We start from the raw sequence: 20,665 nt of genomic DNA, 5'->3' as shown, positions 1-20,665 counted from the left end.
GAGGGTGGGTCTGTGTGTGTCTGGTGTATGTGTGTATGATGCTGTTTCATGTGTGTACTTCAATATAGCTTTTGTGAGCTGGGTGTTTTGTGTGTGTGTGAATTAGATGATTTGTAAGTATTTTGTTTCTATATTTCATGTATATGTGCACGTGTGAGCATGCATAATATGAAAATATAATGTATATTGCATTGAAAAACTGAATAAAAAGATAATTACAAAAACAAAAAAGAAGAAGGTTTGGGGACTTGACCACATTATAATGATCAAACACAATTTTCTTGATCTACTATAAATGAAATTGTGTCAGCTAAAATGCTATTAAAAACAGATATACAGTATATGAATGGTATTATGGACTAGTTCTAAAGGGTATTTATAACCAAAACAAAGTACCTACTGTTGGACCTAAACACCTGAACAGGTATTTGATCCCATACAGGTGCCCCAAACTCTTGTACACATACACATTTTACAGGTAACATTCTCTAGAAGGTCCAAGTCAGCACTGTGGTGTCCGATGACAAGGGACTTCCATAAAATGTCACGTATGAGTCTATTACCACATATAGGTAGTCGCCAGCCCTTCTATACAGCAATACTGTGTGGTAATAATATCTGTGTGATAATAACGATTATTGTAATGGTGTCAGCAGTAGGTGTTACAATCTTTATTTTGGGAACGTTAACTGTGTCTATAAATTAGGTGTGTGGAGCTGGAATAAATGTATTTACATTCAAACTTCCATATCCTGTCTACAAATTGTGAAATGGCTAATTCTGAATTCTCTTCATATTTGTATCAGAACTGGACTAGGCTGAATGCTGGCTGCCAGGTAGCTCAAATGGTTAGTGTCTATACCTAAAGTTCGGAGGTCACAGGTTCGAGTCCCGGTTTGGTCGTGGCATTCTTCCTCTCCTGTTACATTTCGAGCCAAACTAAATACTCACAGAGAGGTAGTATAGGTCTTGAGTGAGTCTTTGGACTCAAAGACTTTATTAAAGGAGGGAAGAATGTAGTGGAACTAGACTGGGCTGAATGCCCATGGCCAGGAAGTCCAAATGTCTACGGTGTCCGTCTAGAGTTTGGAGGTCCAGGGTTTGAGTCCTAGTCAGGACATTTTATTTTTACTTTAATTTTCCTGGTACATTTTTAATTGACATTGCAAAAACAGATTTTTTTACTTTATTTTTGTTTTGTTTTTTTAATAAATTACAGATATATTCATGAACATTCATTTCCTAACTTTACATGCAGAGTTCTCGACTCCAAAACAGCAACATACAAACACTGCTGAGCACAGAGAGATGACCACATTCATGCTGTTAGGATAAAATATCTATAGCTTATATTCAAGAAATATGGGTTCTTGATTCCGTGTTATAAGTTTAATGTAAGTATGCACTTTCCAGCTGAAATTACTGGAGAAAGCATAACCTGCAAGGTGGATTAAATAGAAAGAAAAGCTTGGGTGTGATGAGCACGGTCCGGAAACTACTTCTATACTTATATCAATAGAATAAAAAAAAAATCATAATTGATGAGATGTACATGTTTAAACATAGATGTCATATATTTGTATGGTATGTGTTGGTCACGGTCATTTTGGGGTCAAACTGGACATATAGCCTGATCAGCCCTCAGGTCAGATTTAGCACTGGGATGTCAATCTGGACAGATTGCTACTTATTACATGAATACTTTACATAAGATTACTAAACAGCTCATGATCAGGACTCCGATCAAAATGTGGAAACAGGTCTTAAGAACCTTATGTCTGGAGAGTATGAAATAGAGGGACAAAATCAACCATTCAAATTCTCTTGTGATCCATTCAAATTCACAAGCAACGTGGAACGCAACACTAATAGGGGCTAAAGCAGACCCGAGGGTCCAGGGCTGATTATACAGGTACTGGGATTACTAGACAGAAGGGTCTGTAAAAATACCATCAGGATCGGTTTATAATCATCAACCTAAATTAACAAGCATTACATAAAGCTATGGTAGCTACTTCTGATTAAATTGGGGGATTTATAATAAAAAAAGATACCCCATGGTTTGTGAAACTAAATGAGTGACTCAGATTGCAAACAAAGATTACATTGATAGCCAAGCAGTCATGTACAAACGTCACGGCTTAGTGTTATAATGTACCAAAAAATGCTTATCGACATAATTGAATGGATATATCATTAAATTTCAATTTAAATGTCACATATACATCATTCAAAGCCCTTTATTACTATAACACAACTTCCAGCCCCCTTTCCACCCCCACCCCCAACCCCCTCCCCAAACCTCAGTCTGTAAATTAAATTTGAGTGACTGGTCCGCTTTGGTAAGGAGGAGGCTGAAACTTGTAACCATTATAAACATTTAAACTCTGAATAATGATAATTGATTGTTAGACTTAACCGACCTTATCACTTCACTGTGACGAAAAAAATTGTACACGTTGATTTTTTATATATAAGAACCAACCCCCCCCCCCCCACACACACACAACAAAATAAAAAGTTAATACATTGTATATATACTTTTCTGCACATGCGCCCAGGAGGGCTGTTATACACTCTTTCCTATAAGAGTCTATTCCCTAAACGGAAGAAGAAAACATTTTGGAGGCCCAAATATGAGTTATATAATACATGCATACCTCATTGATACAACAAAGTGATGTGACATGGGGATATACCAGATAGCATTATATCTATAAATCACAGGCAGGTAAAGGTCAAATTCAATTCTGATATAACTGATAAACGATCCATGTCAGATATTGACTGATGACCGATTTGTAAACACAAATATGTACTTCGTTTGTGCAAAAAAATTAACTTTGCCAGAAATTTACAAAAATTACAAATTAAAGTGTGTTTTTTAATCATTGACCAATATATAAATGGTTAAATTCCATCTAGATAATATGATTAGCAGTTATCATTCATGATGTGTGGAATGTCAACAGTCCACCCAAACATAAATAATAACAGGAGTCAAATCAAAGTTAACTCAATACACAGGAAGCGATATACATCATAAAGCATAGTATCTGATTTATATATACAGAAAATCAACAAAGGCCACGGGGATGAATGAGGCTTTGTAATCAACTAATGTATTAAGCTGTTCATTGCTATTTTGTCATAATCGACAATTTATTATTTAAAAGTAAATTATATATTTTGCATCCATACATATTTGTCACTGTGAGCAAACTTTAAAACATCCGTACAGTTATTTCCTACTCGCCACCGGCCACTACTGCAAGGTGGTTTTCACGTACTCGATGAATACACACTCACAGCGCAGGGCTCGCTGTCTAGGACCCCAAAGACAGCGGCCTACGATTGTAAATACATAATATTGACAAAATAGAGTGACGTCATGGTAATATCAGTCTTTTGTAGCAATATAATATATATGGTTTAAAATATTGTTGCATGTCAAGAGGGCAACAATTCCATGACATAAAAATGTCATCTGAAAAATGACATCGATGGAGACATTTTCTGTCGAGTGATATCAAACACGGGGACAGTATCGGGATTATCGTTACAAAAGTGGCTCACACTTACCAAAGAGGTTCTTAAAAATCCACTCAATAATTTGTCGAAACTGTCACAATATACAGTACTCACATCCAACGATAAAATCCACATCCGTAATGGATTCACCAGATGGCCGAGTTGACTCACAGGGTTAATTTTCACAGGTGCGCTGCTAGGTCTCTCAAACGCTTGTAAACAAAGGATTTGATAAGGATGAGGGCGTGTCCCCTATCAAACATTCCGTAGACATTGTGTATTGCGCGCAAACGCTTGTCTCGACGGTTATCATTGTTTTACAAGCGCTAGAGTGATAGTGCATGCGTGTAGTTTCAGATGCTGGGATAGGAAATATTCAAGCGAATGACACGATTTTCTCATAACATAAATAGATCGATATGTTCCCTATCCTTATGGATTTTTCACGAACTTTGCTAGTAATTATTACAAGCAATAATTAGACAATCGTTTTATGCATCAGTTTTTTTAATTTATTCACAATTAATAAGTTACGAAGTAATCGAATTGTAAAATAATTACATTGTCCGATATTGATATGAAGAAAACTCTCCAGAAATGTCCTTTATGTATCGAACTGAGTGGACACGTGAACGATATAAGACCAATCTAGTATAATGCTCGCTAATGAGAGACAACATTGATCGTACTAGAGGGTGACCATAGTGGATGACACAGAATTTGATTAGACTTTCCTCTGACTAATATCTGTACGCGCGACACTATAGAGTAGATTATTGTGTGTGTGTTATTTAAATAATACCCTAATATTATCTCGAGGAGCAAACTTCCGTCGGAAGCTACACTCCGTACATATGACACATTCTGAGGTATAGTAAACTTGATTTACACGTAGGCCACTCTCATCTCAAGGAAGTGGATCCCCTGAAAGCATTGACGCTCCTACAGGCGTGGAGTAGATATATGTTGAAAGAAAGAAAATCAAACAAGTGGACAACACTGCTATATTATGGGGAGGGCAGGGCAGCTGGTATATAGAGCAGAATTTAATAGATATTGTTTCTTAAGATATTTCGTATGTTAAATTTAATCTATCGATGTAATACAACAAATAAAATATTCTCTCCGAAAAATATGCCTTGTCCACTTGTGATTGTTTTAAGTTTAAGCCGTGGTATGGAAAACGGTAAAGACAGTGACGGATCGTGGGTTCTTTATCAATCAATCGGTCCATCCTTTTGAGACCGTTTGGAAATTTAAAAGTCCATGTTTTACAGACAATCTGATTATGACCTGACACCGCCTCCTCCCTGACACCGCCTCCCTGACACCGCCTCCTCCCTGACACCGCCTCCCTACCGCCTCCCTGACACCGCCTCCCTACCGCCTCCCTGACACCGCCTCCCTACCGCCTCCCTGACACCGCCTCCCTACCTCCTCCCTGACACCGCCTCCCTACCTCCTCCCTGACACCGCCTCCCTACCGCCTCCCTGACACCGCCTCCTCCCTGACACCGCCTCCTCCCTGACACCGCCTCCTCCCTGACACCGCCTCCCTACCGCCTCCCTGACACCGCCTCCCTACCGCCTCCCTGACACCGCCTCCCTGACACCGCCTCCTCCCTGACACCGCCTCCCTGACACCGCCTCCTCCCTGACACCGCCTCCTCCCTGACACCGCCTCCTCCCTGACACCGCCTCGTACCCTGACCCGCCTCCCTACACCGCCCCTCCCTGACACCGCCTCTCCCTGACACCGCCCTCCCTGACACCGCTACATGACACCGTCCTTCCCGGACACCGCCTCCTCCCTGACACCGCCTCCCTGACACCGCCTCCTCCCTGACACCGCCTCCCTGACACCGCCTACCTGACACCGCCTCCCTACCGCCTACCTGACACCGCCTCCCTGACACCGCCTCCTCCCTGACACCGCCTCCCTACCGCCTCCCTGACACCGCCTCCCTACCGCCTCCCTGACACCGCCTCCCTGAACCTTACCAAACCTTTTATTACAATATCCTAGGGGACTTCAGTTGAAATTCTCCCTTAGAGGTTTATTAGTAAGTGAAATGAAAATTCCTTTTAGTAGTAAATAGTCAAACGAATATATATATATATATATATATATATATATATATATATATATATGTCACAGATTCCTCACCATTTTTCGGTATCGTAATCCCCGCTTGAAAAGGGGGTATTTTAACGTTGTACCTAGGTTGCCCGGGCAACATGTCTGATCCATACTTTCACTCAACTTTATTAGATCTGCATTCAGGCTAATGATTTTTACGGTCGATATGAAAAGATTGCTTTAAAATGTACCAAAAATCCTCTTTTTAATCCTCCTTTTCCCTCTCAATTATAAATGGTAGTCTAATGCACGCAACTTCAGAATGGTCTAGTTAGAATATTTTAATCAAAAGTGAATTGCTTAGCGTTGAATCAACAATACATACCACAACTATGTCGTAGTGACCTATATTTTCCGCGTCGCTGAACACACGTACGACGAGATGTTATGGTTTATATGTGTGTGCTTGCTCCGTTGAATGTCAAGAAATGATAATTTAATCACGTGTTCATTAAAACATCCAACGACGATAACTTTCACAAACATATGATATTGTGACACAAATGACGACTCGTGCCCTGACCGGGCTTCGAACCCACGATCTACGATACCTATATTGTAATCGCCTAGCCAAAAACACCTGCAACTTATACCAGTGCGTCACATCCACGTTCGTTTCAATGGCGTAGTAATGGTCGGTCCGACACCCTGACATGATCACAAAACACACATATATATACATTACCAATATATTCGTCCTTTCGTTGGACAGGAGGTTTTTGTTATTTTTTTTCTGTTTCTCGAAAATTACATTCGAAAAGTATTTACCAAGTCAATATTATAACAAAACGCAGGATACTGATAGCGGGAATTGTTTTAAATGCACTTCAACGGGACAGTAATTGCATTCGGCTTCTGTGAATCTAAGAAAAGTATTTATCAAGTCAATACTCGTTCACTTATTTCATATAAAAAACAAAAACTGCTAAGCGTACCAAGACAATGATAGCAAAATAAAAATGGCGGGGGGGGGGGGGGGGGGGGGGGGGGGGGGGGGGTGTTTAATAGCGTAGTGCAGAAAAGTATGGTTATCTTATGCTACAGGACATTAATTGCATCGTATGAGCATATGTATCCGACCATTTTGTTTGACAGATTAACAGAAACTTATTATATAGGAAAAGGAAATACTCAACGGCCGTAAAGGATTCGTAGAATTAATTTAATAGGCAAGCTTCATAGATGGAAACGTACGTTTTATACGTTTTATTAATTAGAAGACCATTAATTTTATGATGAGAAAAGTGACAAAATATTTTGGTGTCCCTAAATTCAGAGAAATACTCTCGATATAAATACAAGACATTATATCTTAATGAGATACCGATATTAGATATTAAATACCTTACTTACTCTTTCAGGTTTGAAACTTTCATTACATTTATTGATCTGTCAGACCATCACTTACCCCGCGAAACGTTCTTTTTAAAGACCATGTGGAATAGTCGTGTTTAAGGACAACAGGGTTAGCTCCCTTGGTCCATTTAGCCCAAATCTGGGTATGTTGGTTTGACTTTTCTCCTCTAGACACAGGATGTTGGTATGGCGTAAACAGATTTCTTTAGTGTTGAAGTATTTTATTATCATGACATGACTCATCTTCGCTAACCAAGGGTTACATTATGCTAAGCTCGTGAAATGGAGCTTAGCGTAGCGTAACCCTTGGTTAGCGAAGATGGACATGATTCTGTTTAAGGTTTCATCTCTGCGAACCATTATCTACATGGAGTTGTCGTTCTTTACATATAGGCGAGACTTCCTCCTTAGCAATAACAATGTAAGGATTGTATCTGATCTCCACATAACAATGATTCGTAACATGTATTTTGGCGACAATATTTCGGGATATCCATTTCTACCCAATGTCTCCCGGACACCTGCCGCTCTTTGACCTTTCAAATTGATAGTTCGCCACTGTGAGGAAGGATGTGGAGAATGTCCTCAAGTCGTGATATACTGCATAGTTGTTAATTTCACGGTGCTAATATTTCGCGGTTACCAAAGTTAGACCTAATTCGTGATATTAAATTTCGCGTACCCATTTCTTGAAAATATTCTGCCATAAACACTTGTAAACATTCGTGCGTGTATATAAATATTCGATGGATATTTTCGCGCTACATTTAATGACGGCGAATATCTAGGTGTTAAATCCCCACAAATATTAACAACCATACAGTACCGAAGACATTAAGTAACTTGACGCTGGACACCGGAAGTCGTTCCGGTATCTGGGCGAAATAATGATATTTTTGCTGTGTCGCCCCGCCGGATACAGAGAACGTTATCATTACATGTATTTCGCTCTGCGGGATAACAATATTGATATATAAAATGTGTCGTTATTTCGCTCTGTGGGATAACAACATCGATATATAAAATGTGTCGTTATTTCGCTCTGCGGGATAACAACATTGATATATAAAATGTGTCGTTATTTCGCTCTGTGGGATAACAACATTGATATATAAAATATGTCGTTATTTCGCTCTGCGGGATAACAACATTGATATATAAAATGTGTCGTTATTTCGCTCTGCGGGATAACAACATTGATATATAAAATATGTCGTTATTTCGCTCTGTGGGATAACAACATTGATATATAAAATGTGTCGTTATTTCGCTCTGCGGGATAACAACATTGATATATAAAATATGTCGTTATTTCGCTCTGCGGGATAACAACATTGATGTATAAAATGTGTCGTTATTTCGCTCTGCGGGATAACAACATTGATATATAAAATGTGTCGTTATTTCGCTCTACGGGATAACAACATTGATATATAAAATATGTCGTTATTTCGCTCTGCGGAATAACATTGATATATAAAATGTGTCGTTATTTCGCTCTGTGGGATAACAACATTGATATATAAAATGTGTCGTTATTTCGCTCTGCGGGATAACAACATTGATATATAAAATGTGTCGTTATTTCGCTCTGCGGGATAACAACATTGATATATAAAATGTGTCGTTATTTCGCTCTGTGGGATAACAACATTGATATATAAAATGTGTCGTTATTTCGCTCTGTGGGATAACAACATTGATATATAAAATGTGTCGTTATTTCGCTCTGTGGGATAACAACATTGATATATAAAATGTGTCGTTATTTCGCTCTGCGGGATAACAACATTGATATATAAAATGTGTCGTTATTTCGCTCTGTGGGATAACAACATTGATATATAAAATGTGTCGTTATTTCGCTCTGTGGGATAACAACATTGATATATAAAATGTGTCGTTATTTCGCTCTGTGGGATAACAACATTGATATATAAAATGTGTCGTTATTTCGCTCTGCGGGATAACAACATTGATATATAAAATGTGTCGTTATTTCGCTCTGTGGGATAACAACATTGATATATAAAATGTGTCGTTATTTCGCTCTGCGGGATAACAACATTGATATATAAAATGTGTCGTTATTTCGCTCTGCGGGATAACAACATTGATATATAAAATGTGTCGTTATTTCGCTCTGCGGGATAACAACATTGATATATAAAATGTGTCGTTATTTCGCTCTGTGGGATAACAACATTGATATATAAAATGTGTCGTTATTTCGCTCTGTGGGATAACAACATTGATATATAAAATGTGTCGTTATTTCGCTCTGCGGGATAACAACATTGATATATAAAATGTGTCGTTATTTCGCTCTGTGGGATAACAACATTGATATATAAAATATGTCGTTATTTCGCTCTGCGGAATAACATTGATATATAAAATGTGTCGTTATTTCGCTCTGCGGGATAACAACATTGATATATAAAATGTGTCGTTATTTCGCTCTGTGGGATAACAACATTGATATATAAAATATGTCGTTATTTCGCTCTGTGGGATAACAACATTGATATATAAAATGTGTCGTTATTTCGCTCTGCGGGATAACAACATTGATATATAAAATGTGTCGTTATTTCGCTCTGCGGGATAACAACATTGATATATAAAATGTGTCGTTATTTCGCTCAGGTCGAATATGTATAGTCGTAATGACATGCTAACTGTCTAATTTAGTTACAGATAAACTGTTGATTTCACCCAATAGCATTAAAATAGGCAAATGTTATTTTCTGATTACTATTAATAGTACCTGGCGTTTTGCATGCAGATATTTAGATACAAACTCTACAACACGAGTGTCGTAATTGTTAAATTATATATATTTTCGTGTTTGTTTACACTAATTCTCGCTATTCTCCGCGGAATGATAAATATAAGACGGTAGTGATGTAGTGGTCATTGTCTGGTGTAGTAATACAGAGTCTCGTGGTGTCCCTCGGAAACGGTGTAATAACCTCTCCCGTCCGCGTCCCACGCCACGGCTTCCGCATCTTTCTCGTGGTGGAACGAAACACCTATCGGACTTTGAATAAGCGTCTCTTTGACGCTTGTCCTGTCATCTTTTTGCCAGTAGAAAATTTGATGATGGGCCTGTATTAAAATCTCCTGACCGTCGGGGGAGATGTCCCCGCCTGTGGGGTCATCACTTCCGGTCGAGAGCGGAAGGATGATGAGGTCCGATACCATTGGTAATGATGAATGATTCCAAGCAGAACTATGAATCATGCCAACTCGGCCTTGACCATCTGCTACCTGTTAATAAAATCGCATATTTAAATTGTAAAATAGGAACAAAGGAGAGATGGAAAGTTTTCGTTATGGGTACAGAACACGTCTGCCCTTATAAAGATTTTACAAAACTAATACACATGTGTACATCAAAACAGCGCATTTATATGTAAACCTGCATTCAGTGATCGACTTGGTATACATGTACAGTGTCAAAGAGACAATAATTATTACAATTGCATCATACTTGTGTTTCGTTTTTCTTGGACTATCAATATTGATGGTAGATACCAAAAACAGGAAGTTAGAACAGCGGTGCTACATTGAAATCTGCCTCGATTCGCTACACGTTAACATGGGTTACATGTTATGTCGTTACTGATGTTTTATTATGTAAATTAGACTCGGCTTGTTCTCCTTATTACATTTTATATTTCACATACACAGTTTCCCCTGGTTACCGATTCTCATTAATATATGTTGATTACAATACTAGCCGTATTAGTTACTTTTGAGATAAGATAAAGGTTACGTTGTGGGTCCACCATTAAGGTCTCGCTGTCTTGTTGATGAGGGCTCCAACTGAATTTATGAACAAAAAATGAGTTGTGAAAGTGGGAACTGAAGTATTACCAGGAGTCATACAATGTATTCATGGACTTGGATATTAGAAAACGTTTGTGCATTTATGAACAAATCGGTATTATATAAGTACTCAAAACTAATTTACTTCAAGCACTGACTTTAGAATGAACGAAAACGGATTTGTAACAAAACAAAAATGTGAAGAAAAAAACAACAACAAAAAACAAAATCGTACGCACAAGAGATAAAAGGCCATACCGGTAAGGTAAGATAGTACTGAATATATTGTAGATAAAACGTCCTTTACACACCGATTTTGTTATCACGTTTGACCGACTTCTGATTTCCTTTGCGCCACGTGTCCGCCTGAATTCCTTTCCCTGTGCGCCACGCGTCGGACTGAATTATATTTTCTTGTGCGCTATGAATTAAGTCATTCGATGCTCGTTAATATGTTTTGGTTGTTGGGTTGTCGCCATCCCTGTCCTCATTTAGAGAACGTGGCATTGTCTAGTGTTTCACTATATTTATATGACGAGTTTCTTCAATGAAGCAGTAAACTCTTAATCTTCCTAATAAGTTGGCTTTATTTTACCTCGACTGAATTCTTGTTCTGTCAAGACAATTCAAGTCGAGTTAATATTGGGGACTACTTGTCCAATTGCCAAGTGCATAATTTTCGCAATTTTCTCGTAATTTCTTACTTTTCCATAGAGTAAGTTAAGATACAACTAATTTAGTATAATTGGACCACTATGTTTCACCTTTAGGCAAGTACTTTTGAACCCAAACTGGCACGAATGACCAACAATGCTGATTTCCCCCCAGTTCTGTCTTTATGTAAAAACCTTTCTTTATTTCTTTGATAGTACAATTATATTCAAATCTTGGTCAAATGTAGGTGATGACACGCTCTCAAAATGAAGACTGTGGTGATGACAACGTAACCACCAGGTATATTAACAAGCAGCGAACCTGTCTAACTTTATATTGCACAAGAAAATAAATTCCTTTCGCATATCGATAAAAAAAAACCCTCCAATGATCGGCACCAAATATTTAGAATAACTCCCGCGATGAATAACGCACGTGTATCTAAATGATAATATAGTCTCTGTTTTAATATTCACGTACACAAAACGAATCTGTGCCTCGACATCTACCCTCAAATCTCCATGTGAATTCAATGTGGCTGGTTCCCGCACTTTGTAAATGATATTACGTGCACCGTCTCCGGCGTGGTCCCCTGTATCTCCTTAAAAAGAACCAGGAAAATAAAATAGTTCTTTCATCAAAATCGTTTATCGTATTAGTTGTCCTTACCGGTGTTCTTAACTATACGAGAGAATTTCAAGGTGAAATGACAAAACGAAAGACGTACCAGGGAATTATATATGAAATCAGTACTTGTAATAGATTGTAATAGATTGAATACAACAATAGACCATATGTTGCTGTTTCCTTTTTCTAGGACTCGTCAGTGATGCTAGGGACATCCTATAGCTGTTTTGTTTTTTAGGACTCGTCAGTGATGCTAGGGACATCCTATAGCTGGGGTTTTTAGGACTCGTTAGTGATGCTAGGGACATCCTATAGCTGTTTTGTTTTTTAGGACTCGTCAGTGATGCTAGGGACATCATACAGCTGTTTCGTTCCCGTATGACTCGTCAGTGAGGCTAGGGACATCATATAGCTGTTTTGTTTTTTTAGGACTCGTCAGTGATTCTAGGGACACCCTATAGCTGTTTTGTTTTTTAGGACTCGTCAGTGTTGCTAGGGACATCATACAGCTGTTTCGTTCCTCTAGGACTCGTCAGTGATGGTAGGGACATCATACAGCTGTTTCGTTCCTGTAGGACACGTCAGTGAGGCTAGGGACATCATACAGATGTTTCGTTCCTCTAGAACTCATCAGTGATGGTAGGGTCATCATACAGCTGTTTTGTTCCTGTATAACTCGTCAGTGATGTTGGTGACATCATACAGCTGTTTCGTTCCTCTAGAACTCATCAGTGATGCTCTAGGGACATCATACAGCTGTTTCGAGGGATCGCCAGTGATTTTAGGGACATGATACTGTTGTTTCCTATTTTTTAGGAGTCGCCAGTGATTTTAAAGACATCATACAGCTGTTTCGTTCCTCTAGGACTCGCCAGTGATGCTAGGGACATCATACAACTGTTTCGTTCTTCTAGGACTCGTCAGTGATGCTAATGACATCATACAGCTGTTTCGTTCCTCTAGGACTCGTCAGTGATGTTAGGGATATCATACAGCTGTTTCGTTCCTTCTAGGACTCGTCAGTGATGTTGGTGACATCATACAACTGTTTCGTTCCTGTATGACTCGTCAGTGATGCTAAGGACATCATACAGCTGTTTCGTTCGTCTTGGACTTGTCAGTGATACTAGGGACATCATACAGCTGTTTCGTTCCTCTTGGACTCGTCAGTGATACTAGGAACATCTTGCAGCTGTTTCGAGGGATCGCCAGTGATGTTAGGGACATCATACTGTTGTTTCCTACTTTTTAGGTGTTGCCAGTGATGCCAATGACATTATACAGCTGTTTCGTTCCTATAGGACGTGTCAGTTATATTAGGGGACATCAAACAGTTGGCCCGTCCTTCTAGAAATCGTCTGTATTGCTTTGGGACAAGCGTGTGGAAGTCCAGAGGGGAAGTTGAGGGAATCAAGACTTAAATAAATGTTAATGGTTAGAAGAGGTGGTAAAGGTATAGTCTGAACCAGCGCCGCCATGGTCCCTCATTGATACGTATAATGTTTTACAGGAAGGTACTTAGAGGACAACTGCATTCATAAACCATATAGATACTATTCAAAATAAAGGGGGGGGGGGGGGGGGGGGGGGGGGGGGGGGGGTTATAAAAGTTAAGAAGTTGCAGGTAGGACAATGATAATCCAAACATTTCACTATCATTATTGTTTTTGTATTACTTAAGGGATTTGATCTTGCTTATTTCATCAAGGAAGTTCATTATCTGACTTGGTCGGAGAACAGAATCAACAAACATTGAACAGTGATTTATAATTAATTGATTACTCAAGATCAACTCAAAATACTCTCCTGATAAGATTGACTGGTGTAAGTTTCAACAATCTAAAATTCATTGTCAAGCTGTCATATAAGCTATTCATCAAGGAAAACAAAGAATACCGCATGGAAACGAGACCGTAATAACAATTCAAAATCAATAAACCAAGGGCAAAATATAGGAGGAATGGGGACCAATAAAAAAAGTGCGTTGGCAATAGGACCAGGTGTTGCGGTAGGGAAAGGCTCTTCTGCTTCATTGACGAACCCGCCATGTAAATCTAGGTCACGACACCAGCCATGTAAATCTAGGTTACGACGACACCCGCCATGTAAATCTAGGTCACGACGACAACCACCATGTAAATCTAAGTCACGACGACACCCGCCATGTAAATCTTGGTTCTCGACGACACCCGCCATGTAAATCTAGGTTACGACGACACCAGCCATGTAAATCTAGGTCACGATGACACCAGCCATGTAAATCTAGGTCACGACGACACCAGCCATGGAAATCTAGGTCACGATGACACCCGCCATGTAAATCTAGGTCACGGCGACACCCGCCATGTAAATCTAGGTCACGACGATATCCGACATACAAATCTAGGTCACGACGGCACTCGCCATACCAATCTAGGTCACGACGACACCCGCCATATAAATCTAGGACACGACGACGCCCGCCATGTTAATCTAGGTCACGACGACATTCGCCATGTGAATCTAGGTCACGATGACACCCGCCATGTAAATCTAGGTCACGACGACACCCGCCATACAAATCTAGGTCACGACGACAATCGCCATGTAAATCTTGATCACGGTGTCACCAGCCATGTAAATCTAGGTCACGACGACACCCGCCATGTAAATCTAGGTCACGACGGCGCCCGCCATGTAAATCTAGGTCACGACGACACCCGCCATGAAAATCTAGGTCACGATGACATCCGCCATGTAAATCTAGGTCACGACGACACCGTACATGTAAATCTAGGTCAAATCTAAATACAATGAAATATCTCTTTTTTTCTCTTTCTTTCATGATTTGGTTTAGAGTGAAAACCAAACGATGAAATACAACATACACATACAATGTATATAATATGATTAAATGAACATGACTTTACCGATGTAAATGCAATGTCCTCCATTTTCATCACAAGGACCACAGGCCACATCCTCCCAGTCGTAGTTGTGAGCGCCATGGATGCTTATTATTTTCTGTGAGAGGTTTAAACAAATGTTAACTTTAACATCGTGTAATAAAAACAGGATCTCATATAGAGCACTATCACTACCGCTACAGTACTATGTAGTCAGTGGTCTAAAACAGTGATACCAGGACAAAGTTATAATTCATACTGGAAGGATTGCACCGTCCAAAAAAGATGAGAGTTAGATAGGAAAGTGGCAAAAAAGTTTTATTTGCAGTCCTTCTAGGACTCGTCAATAATATTAATGCTAAGCCAGCAGTATTGATACCTATAGTAGGAGACGAATGAAACTCAAAATAGAATCAAAGAAATGTCAATATCTGGATTGGGGTGTACAATAAACACATAACTCAATAAATTTTGTCATTTTCTGAACATTGTGTCACAATTCAAATGAATCAAAACGGTACATGCAGAAAACGATAAACCTGGTGACTAAAGTCCACCAAAGATTACCTGGTGACTAAAGTCCACCAAAGATTACCTGGGGACTAAAGTCCACCAACGATTACCTGGTGACTAAAGTCCACCAAAGATTACCTGGGGACTAAAGTCCACCGAAGATTACCTGGGGACTAAAGTCCACCAATGATTACCTGGGGACTAAAGTCCACCAATGATTACCTGGGGACTAAAGTCCACCAAAGATTACCTGGGGACTAAAGTCCACCAACGATTACCTGGGGACTAAAGTCCACCAAAGATTACCTGGGGACTAAAGTCCACCAACGATTACCTGGGGACTAAAGTCCACCAAAGATTACCTGGGGACTAAAGTCCACCAAAGATTACCTGGGGACTAAAGTCCACCAACGATTACCTGACGACTAAAGTCCACCAAAGATTACCTTGGGACTAAAGTCCACCAAAGATTATCTGGGGACTAAAGTCCACCAAAGATTATCTGGGGACTAAAGTGCACCAACGATTACCTGGGGACTAAAGTCCACCAACGATTACCTGGGGACTAAAGTCCACCAACGATTACCTGACGACTAAAGTCCACCAAAGATTACCTGGGGACTAAAGTCCACCAAAGATTACCTTGGGACTAAAGTCCACCAAAGATTATCTGGGGACTAAAGTCCACCAAAGATTACCTGGGGACTAAAGTCCACCAACGATTACCTGGGGACTAAAGTCCACCAACGATTACCTGACGACTAAAGTCCACCAAAGATTATCTGGGGACTAAAGTCCACCAAAGATTATCTGGGGACTAAAGTCCACCAAAGATTACCTGGGGACTAAAGTCCACCAACGATTACCTGGGGACTAAAGTCCACCAACGATTACCTGACGACTAAAGTCCACCAAAGATTACCTGGGGACTGAAGTCCACCAAAGATTACCTGGGGACTAAAGTCCACCAAAGATTATCTGGGGACTAAAGTGCACCAACGATTACCTGGGGACTAAAGTCCACCAATGATTACCTGGGGACTAAAGTCCACCAATGATTACCTGGGGACTAAAGTCCACCAACGATTACCTGGGGACTAAAGTCCACCAAAGATTACCTGGGGACTAAAGTCCACCAACGATTACCTGGGGACTAAAGTCCACCAACGATTACCTGGGGACTAAAGTCCACCAAAGATTACCTGGGGACTAAAGTCCACCAACGATTACCTGGGGACTAAAGTCCACCAAAGATTATCTGGGGACTAAAGTGCACCAACGATTACCTGGGGACTAAAGTCCACCAACGATTACCTGGGGACTAAAGTCCACCAAAGATTATCTGGGGACTAAAGTCCACCAACGATTACCTGGGGACTAAAGTCCACCAACGATTACCTGGGGACTAAAGTCCACCAACGATTACCTGGGGACTAAAGTCCACCAACGATTACCTGGGGACTAAAGTCCACCAACGATTACCTGGGGACTAAAGTCCACCAACGATTACCTGGGGACTAAAGTCCACCAACGATTACCTGCAATCTCAAAGGATTTCAAAAATGTGCACAGGGTGTACATAGGAAACACAACACAGGTGAATCCCGAACAGTCTTAACGCCAGGCTTGTCTATAACCATGGACATTCTATTATAAAGTATACATTGGTAACTGGACATACTTTTAATTCCCCATTAAGGGCGCTGATGGCATATATTTTTGGCCCGTATCCCTTGTCATTGTGCGCATACAGGATATTTTGGTGTATTCTGCTCGCGCATAAACCGGAAGTCTCGTCAAGAGCATTCACGTGACCCAATGGAGTCCCAGGAAGAAAATGTGGAGATGCTAGAATTAAAGTAAAGATAAATTGTCGGAATATCAACTCAGTTATACAGGTGCCACAACAGGTCGTCGGCTCTTACGACACAGAGTACGATCAACCAGGTAAGTTATATATCCCGCTCCTGCACTTTTTTATGAATAAATTATAGACAATGTTTACAAAATGTCATTTCTGATATATTGAAACCTGACTAGTAAGGCACCTACATAAAACACGCTTCGTAAATATTTCTAGTCCACAAACAGTGGGATTATATAGTCCGAAATTAAAACAAAACCTCTGTTATTAAAACTAAATAATATATATTAATATATATAGATCATGCTGCTAATCCATAAACAATTAATGAATCGTATTCATGCTCTACATTCATAACAAGAAAACTCAAACAACGTTTTGAATAAAAATTGCCATCAAAATGGTGACATTGAAATGTATTACAGATATATATACACTAGAGCTATTTTTTTCACGAATAACAAAATCTAAAACACAAATTAAAAAAAAAACACATTCTAACACTGTACAAATAAACGCGCTATTAACATGCAAAAGCTTTGTTTACCTTTAGTTTGTAATGAGGAGGAGGAATCTAATATCTCCCCCAGAAAGCAAAGACAACCGAGAAGTAATGTCAACATGACCAGGTCTATGTGTGAGGTTAGATAAAGACAGTTTTATAGGCGCGTGGGAGAGTCAGATAACAATACCTAACTATATTTAGAATGCCTGTCCTCATTGATGAATATAACGAGCAAATTACATTAAAGGGATGTTTGTTTATGCTTGATACCTCCGCGGTTTTACCAAACGTTTGAAGTTTAATCGCCTCCGACATGTATGATCAAAACTTTCGGTCCTTAGGTAGCACACTACAGTAGGACCGCCTGGCCATGGTCGATTCCTTTTGTTATGCAAATAACTCCTGTATTATGAAATGCATAAAAATGAAAAAATAAATGTACACTATAATTAGTATATTCAGTATGAAGTAGTACATACAGGCTTCGCATTTGTTAAAACTAAAATAAATAAATTGGTTCCGGATTTTAAATTTCCGGATTTTCCGAAAGTGTGACAGGAAATTTAGTTTTGCCTACAGCGAAAAATGGAAGCTCATAGTAAAGGTAAGATAGCGGGAAAACTTAAAGTACAACATATGTCAAAACAAGATTAATTCTGTCTTTGGGATAGAGATATTTAACTTCAAATAGGTTTCAGAAAAAAAAAATTGTGTAGAGAATTGTCATTTTGGGTCAAATATCATAATATTTGTTGCAATTTTAAAGCAATTTTTAAGTTGTTACCATGGTATTCACAGCTCTAAAAATCACAGCAAAAATAAGTTACTTATCCTTCAGAGCTGTAATAAAATTGTAAATGTTGTAAAGATTACAAATATATATATACTTTATTAGAGGTAATATGTAGGGTTAACTGGCAATGTTTACATATCTAAAACATGTGCCATATTTTTCAGAATTTGGCATTTTTACTGTACACTGCTACCTTATCATCACAGTCGAGTCCTAGAAGGGCGACACGAGAGATGTCAAATATGTACATTTGTATATAGACATAATATATGTAAATTTATTTGATGATGATGATGATATTGTTTTTTGTTGATGATGATATTGTTTTTGTTGATGATGATGTTGTTTTTTGTTGTTGTTTTGAATTGAATTGAACATCTGTACGATGCAGTTTAATTCATGTATGTTCTTCTGTATCTTACTTTCACTTTGTTCTGAAAAGCGGTAATACCTTGTGTATCTTTTGTACAATCTTTTGAGATTGCAGGTAGTAGGTATTGGTGGTGGACATTTCAGTCCTCGAGCTTTATCTTAACATGCTTGTGATAACTGACTTCATACACACGTTCTTAATGTTCCTTTGAAATCCAATGTTGAACATTATCAATTGTATCGCTTTATGTGTCTTTTGTACGTCCCCATTGAACTCCACTACCGAGTCATTGAGGAGGAAACACTTGTCTTATTATTAATTTGGCTCGACTGTATCTAACCTTTAATATTTTTTGAAAGGTGTGTATACCCGGTGTGTCTTTTCTACAATCTTTTGAGATTGCCGGTTGTAGACATTGGTGGTGGAATTTTTCAGTCCCCGAGCATTATCTTCATTGAGGAGGAAACACATGTCTAAGATTAATTTGGCTCGACTGTATCTAACCTTTAGTTTGTTCCTGTGTGTCTTTTCTACAATCCTTTGTTGACGGACTGCAATTTTCAAATCACATTAATTTTTGTTTACTTTCAAGAACTTCTGAGAATACAAACATGTAAACAAACTATCAACTGTGAAAGGTACAAGGAGAACAAGACCAGGAGTTCCGAGAGGGACAGCGTCTTCAGCGACGACATTTTTCTATTTCCCAATCTCAATCTCTATTCTCGAAATTTGCGAAAAACAAAACCTCTTGATTATGATGACCTTGACAGTATCTCCTTATCAGAATAAATATGCTATTCATATTCCCTATTCTTGGGTGGTCAAATTCAATTTTAGTGCTAATGATGTACTTGGCGAACCCATAATTACCACCAGTTTCCGGTTTTCGATACAATATCGAGAATGGTATTTCTAATTGAATTATACGATTTCAATGTTTAAATCGATAATTTAATTTATATACATTTTAAATAAAAGACAATGCAAGATTTAAGAATACATTTGACCAATGGGGTTCTCTGTGAATTTAATCTTTAAATTAATCTAACCCAAATCTCAAAATCTTCTTGATACAATCCGCGTGAAAGAAATCTCATTATAGTTATAGATAGCAATAACAAATTTCTTGGCGCAAAAGAAAAAAACACAAAAATCATTTTTCGTGTTTTGTGGAAATCACCGCAGCTTACAAATGAGTAGAATGTTTAACACTGGAATCATACGGAATCCTTTCGATCTTTATTTATCTACCGTAACTGTAAACAACCCTTACACCTTGACCGATATATACTATCATAGACGACCATTTAGACAATTGGATTATGATATCGTGACTGTATGTAGGTTCCGACACCTTTCCCCGAATTCTCAGTCCCACGTATATATTAAGGTGGATGTTAAACTTACAGTTATAATAAGTAAATAAGGTGAATTTACGGAAACAATACTGTAAACCAAAATTCTAACAGGTTGGAGAAAAACAAAGACATGGCATCACTGGCCCTTTACGAGGCTAAAAATATTGGAGAATTTTTCTGGACAGGTAACTTTCACTGGCTGATTTTAGTGATAGTAGCGATTACTTTT

The 20,665-nt window shown here is 38.9% G+C and overlaps 2 protein-coding genes across 7 annotated transcripts in view; both read right to left on the bottom strand.

Annotated features, from left to right (window-relative positions):
- LOC117345258 overlaps positions 1-3,670 on the bottom strand; it is a 125,289-nt gene extending 121,619 nt beyond the window's left edge. For all 6 annotated transcript variants that reach the window (XM_033908292.1, XM_033908299.1, XM_033908295.1 and 3 more), the window contains exon 1: positions 3,583-3,670. The gene's annotated coding sequence lies outside the window, so the exon portion shown is untranslated. The remainder of the gene's footprint in view (positions 1-3,582) is intronic.
- A 6,174-nt stretch (positions 3,671-9,844) lies between these two features.
- Positions 9,845-18,291, bottom strand: LOC117345265. Its single transcript, XM_033908310.1, has 6 exons — positions 17,952-18,291; positions 17,222-17,388; positions 15,052-15,145; positions 11,996-12,116; positions 10,786-10,858; positions 9,845-10,300 (listed from the first exon to the last, which is right to left on the bottom strand). Exons 1-6 carry the CDS (start codon positions 18,025-18,027, stop codon positions 9,944-9,946), a joined length of 888 nt encoding a protein of 295 aa, XP_033764201.1. The 5' UTR covers positions 18,028-18,291; the 3' UTR covers positions 9,845-9,943.
- Positions 18,292-20,665: the final 2,374 nt, after the last annotated feature.

Source organism: Pecten maximus, chromosome 16, assembly GCF_902652985.1.
Source record: "Pecten maximus chromosome 16, xPecMax1.1, whole genome shotgun sequence".
Taxonomy (NCBI): Eukaryota; Metazoa; Mollusca; class Bivalvia; order Pectinida; family Pectinidae; genus Pecten; species Pecten maximus.
The sequence above is the reverse complement of the archived record's forward strand: the minus strand, read 5'-3'. Positions and strand labels throughout refer to the sequence as shown.

Bases quoted from the DNA above. Each gene is read 5' to 3' on its own strand.
- LOC117345265 (XM_033908310.1), bottom strand. From the start codon at position 18,027: ATGTTGACATTACTTCTCGGTTGTCTTTGCTTTCTGGGGGAGATATTA. The intron at 17,389-17,951 runs GTAAACAAAGCT...CTTTAATTCTAG, and splicing joins CTCCTCATTACAAACTAAAG to CATCTCCACATTTTCTTCCT. The intron at 12,117-15,051 runs GTAAAGTCATGT...GTTCTTTTTAAG, and splicing joins AGGACATTGCATTTACATCG to GAGATACAGGGGACCACGCC.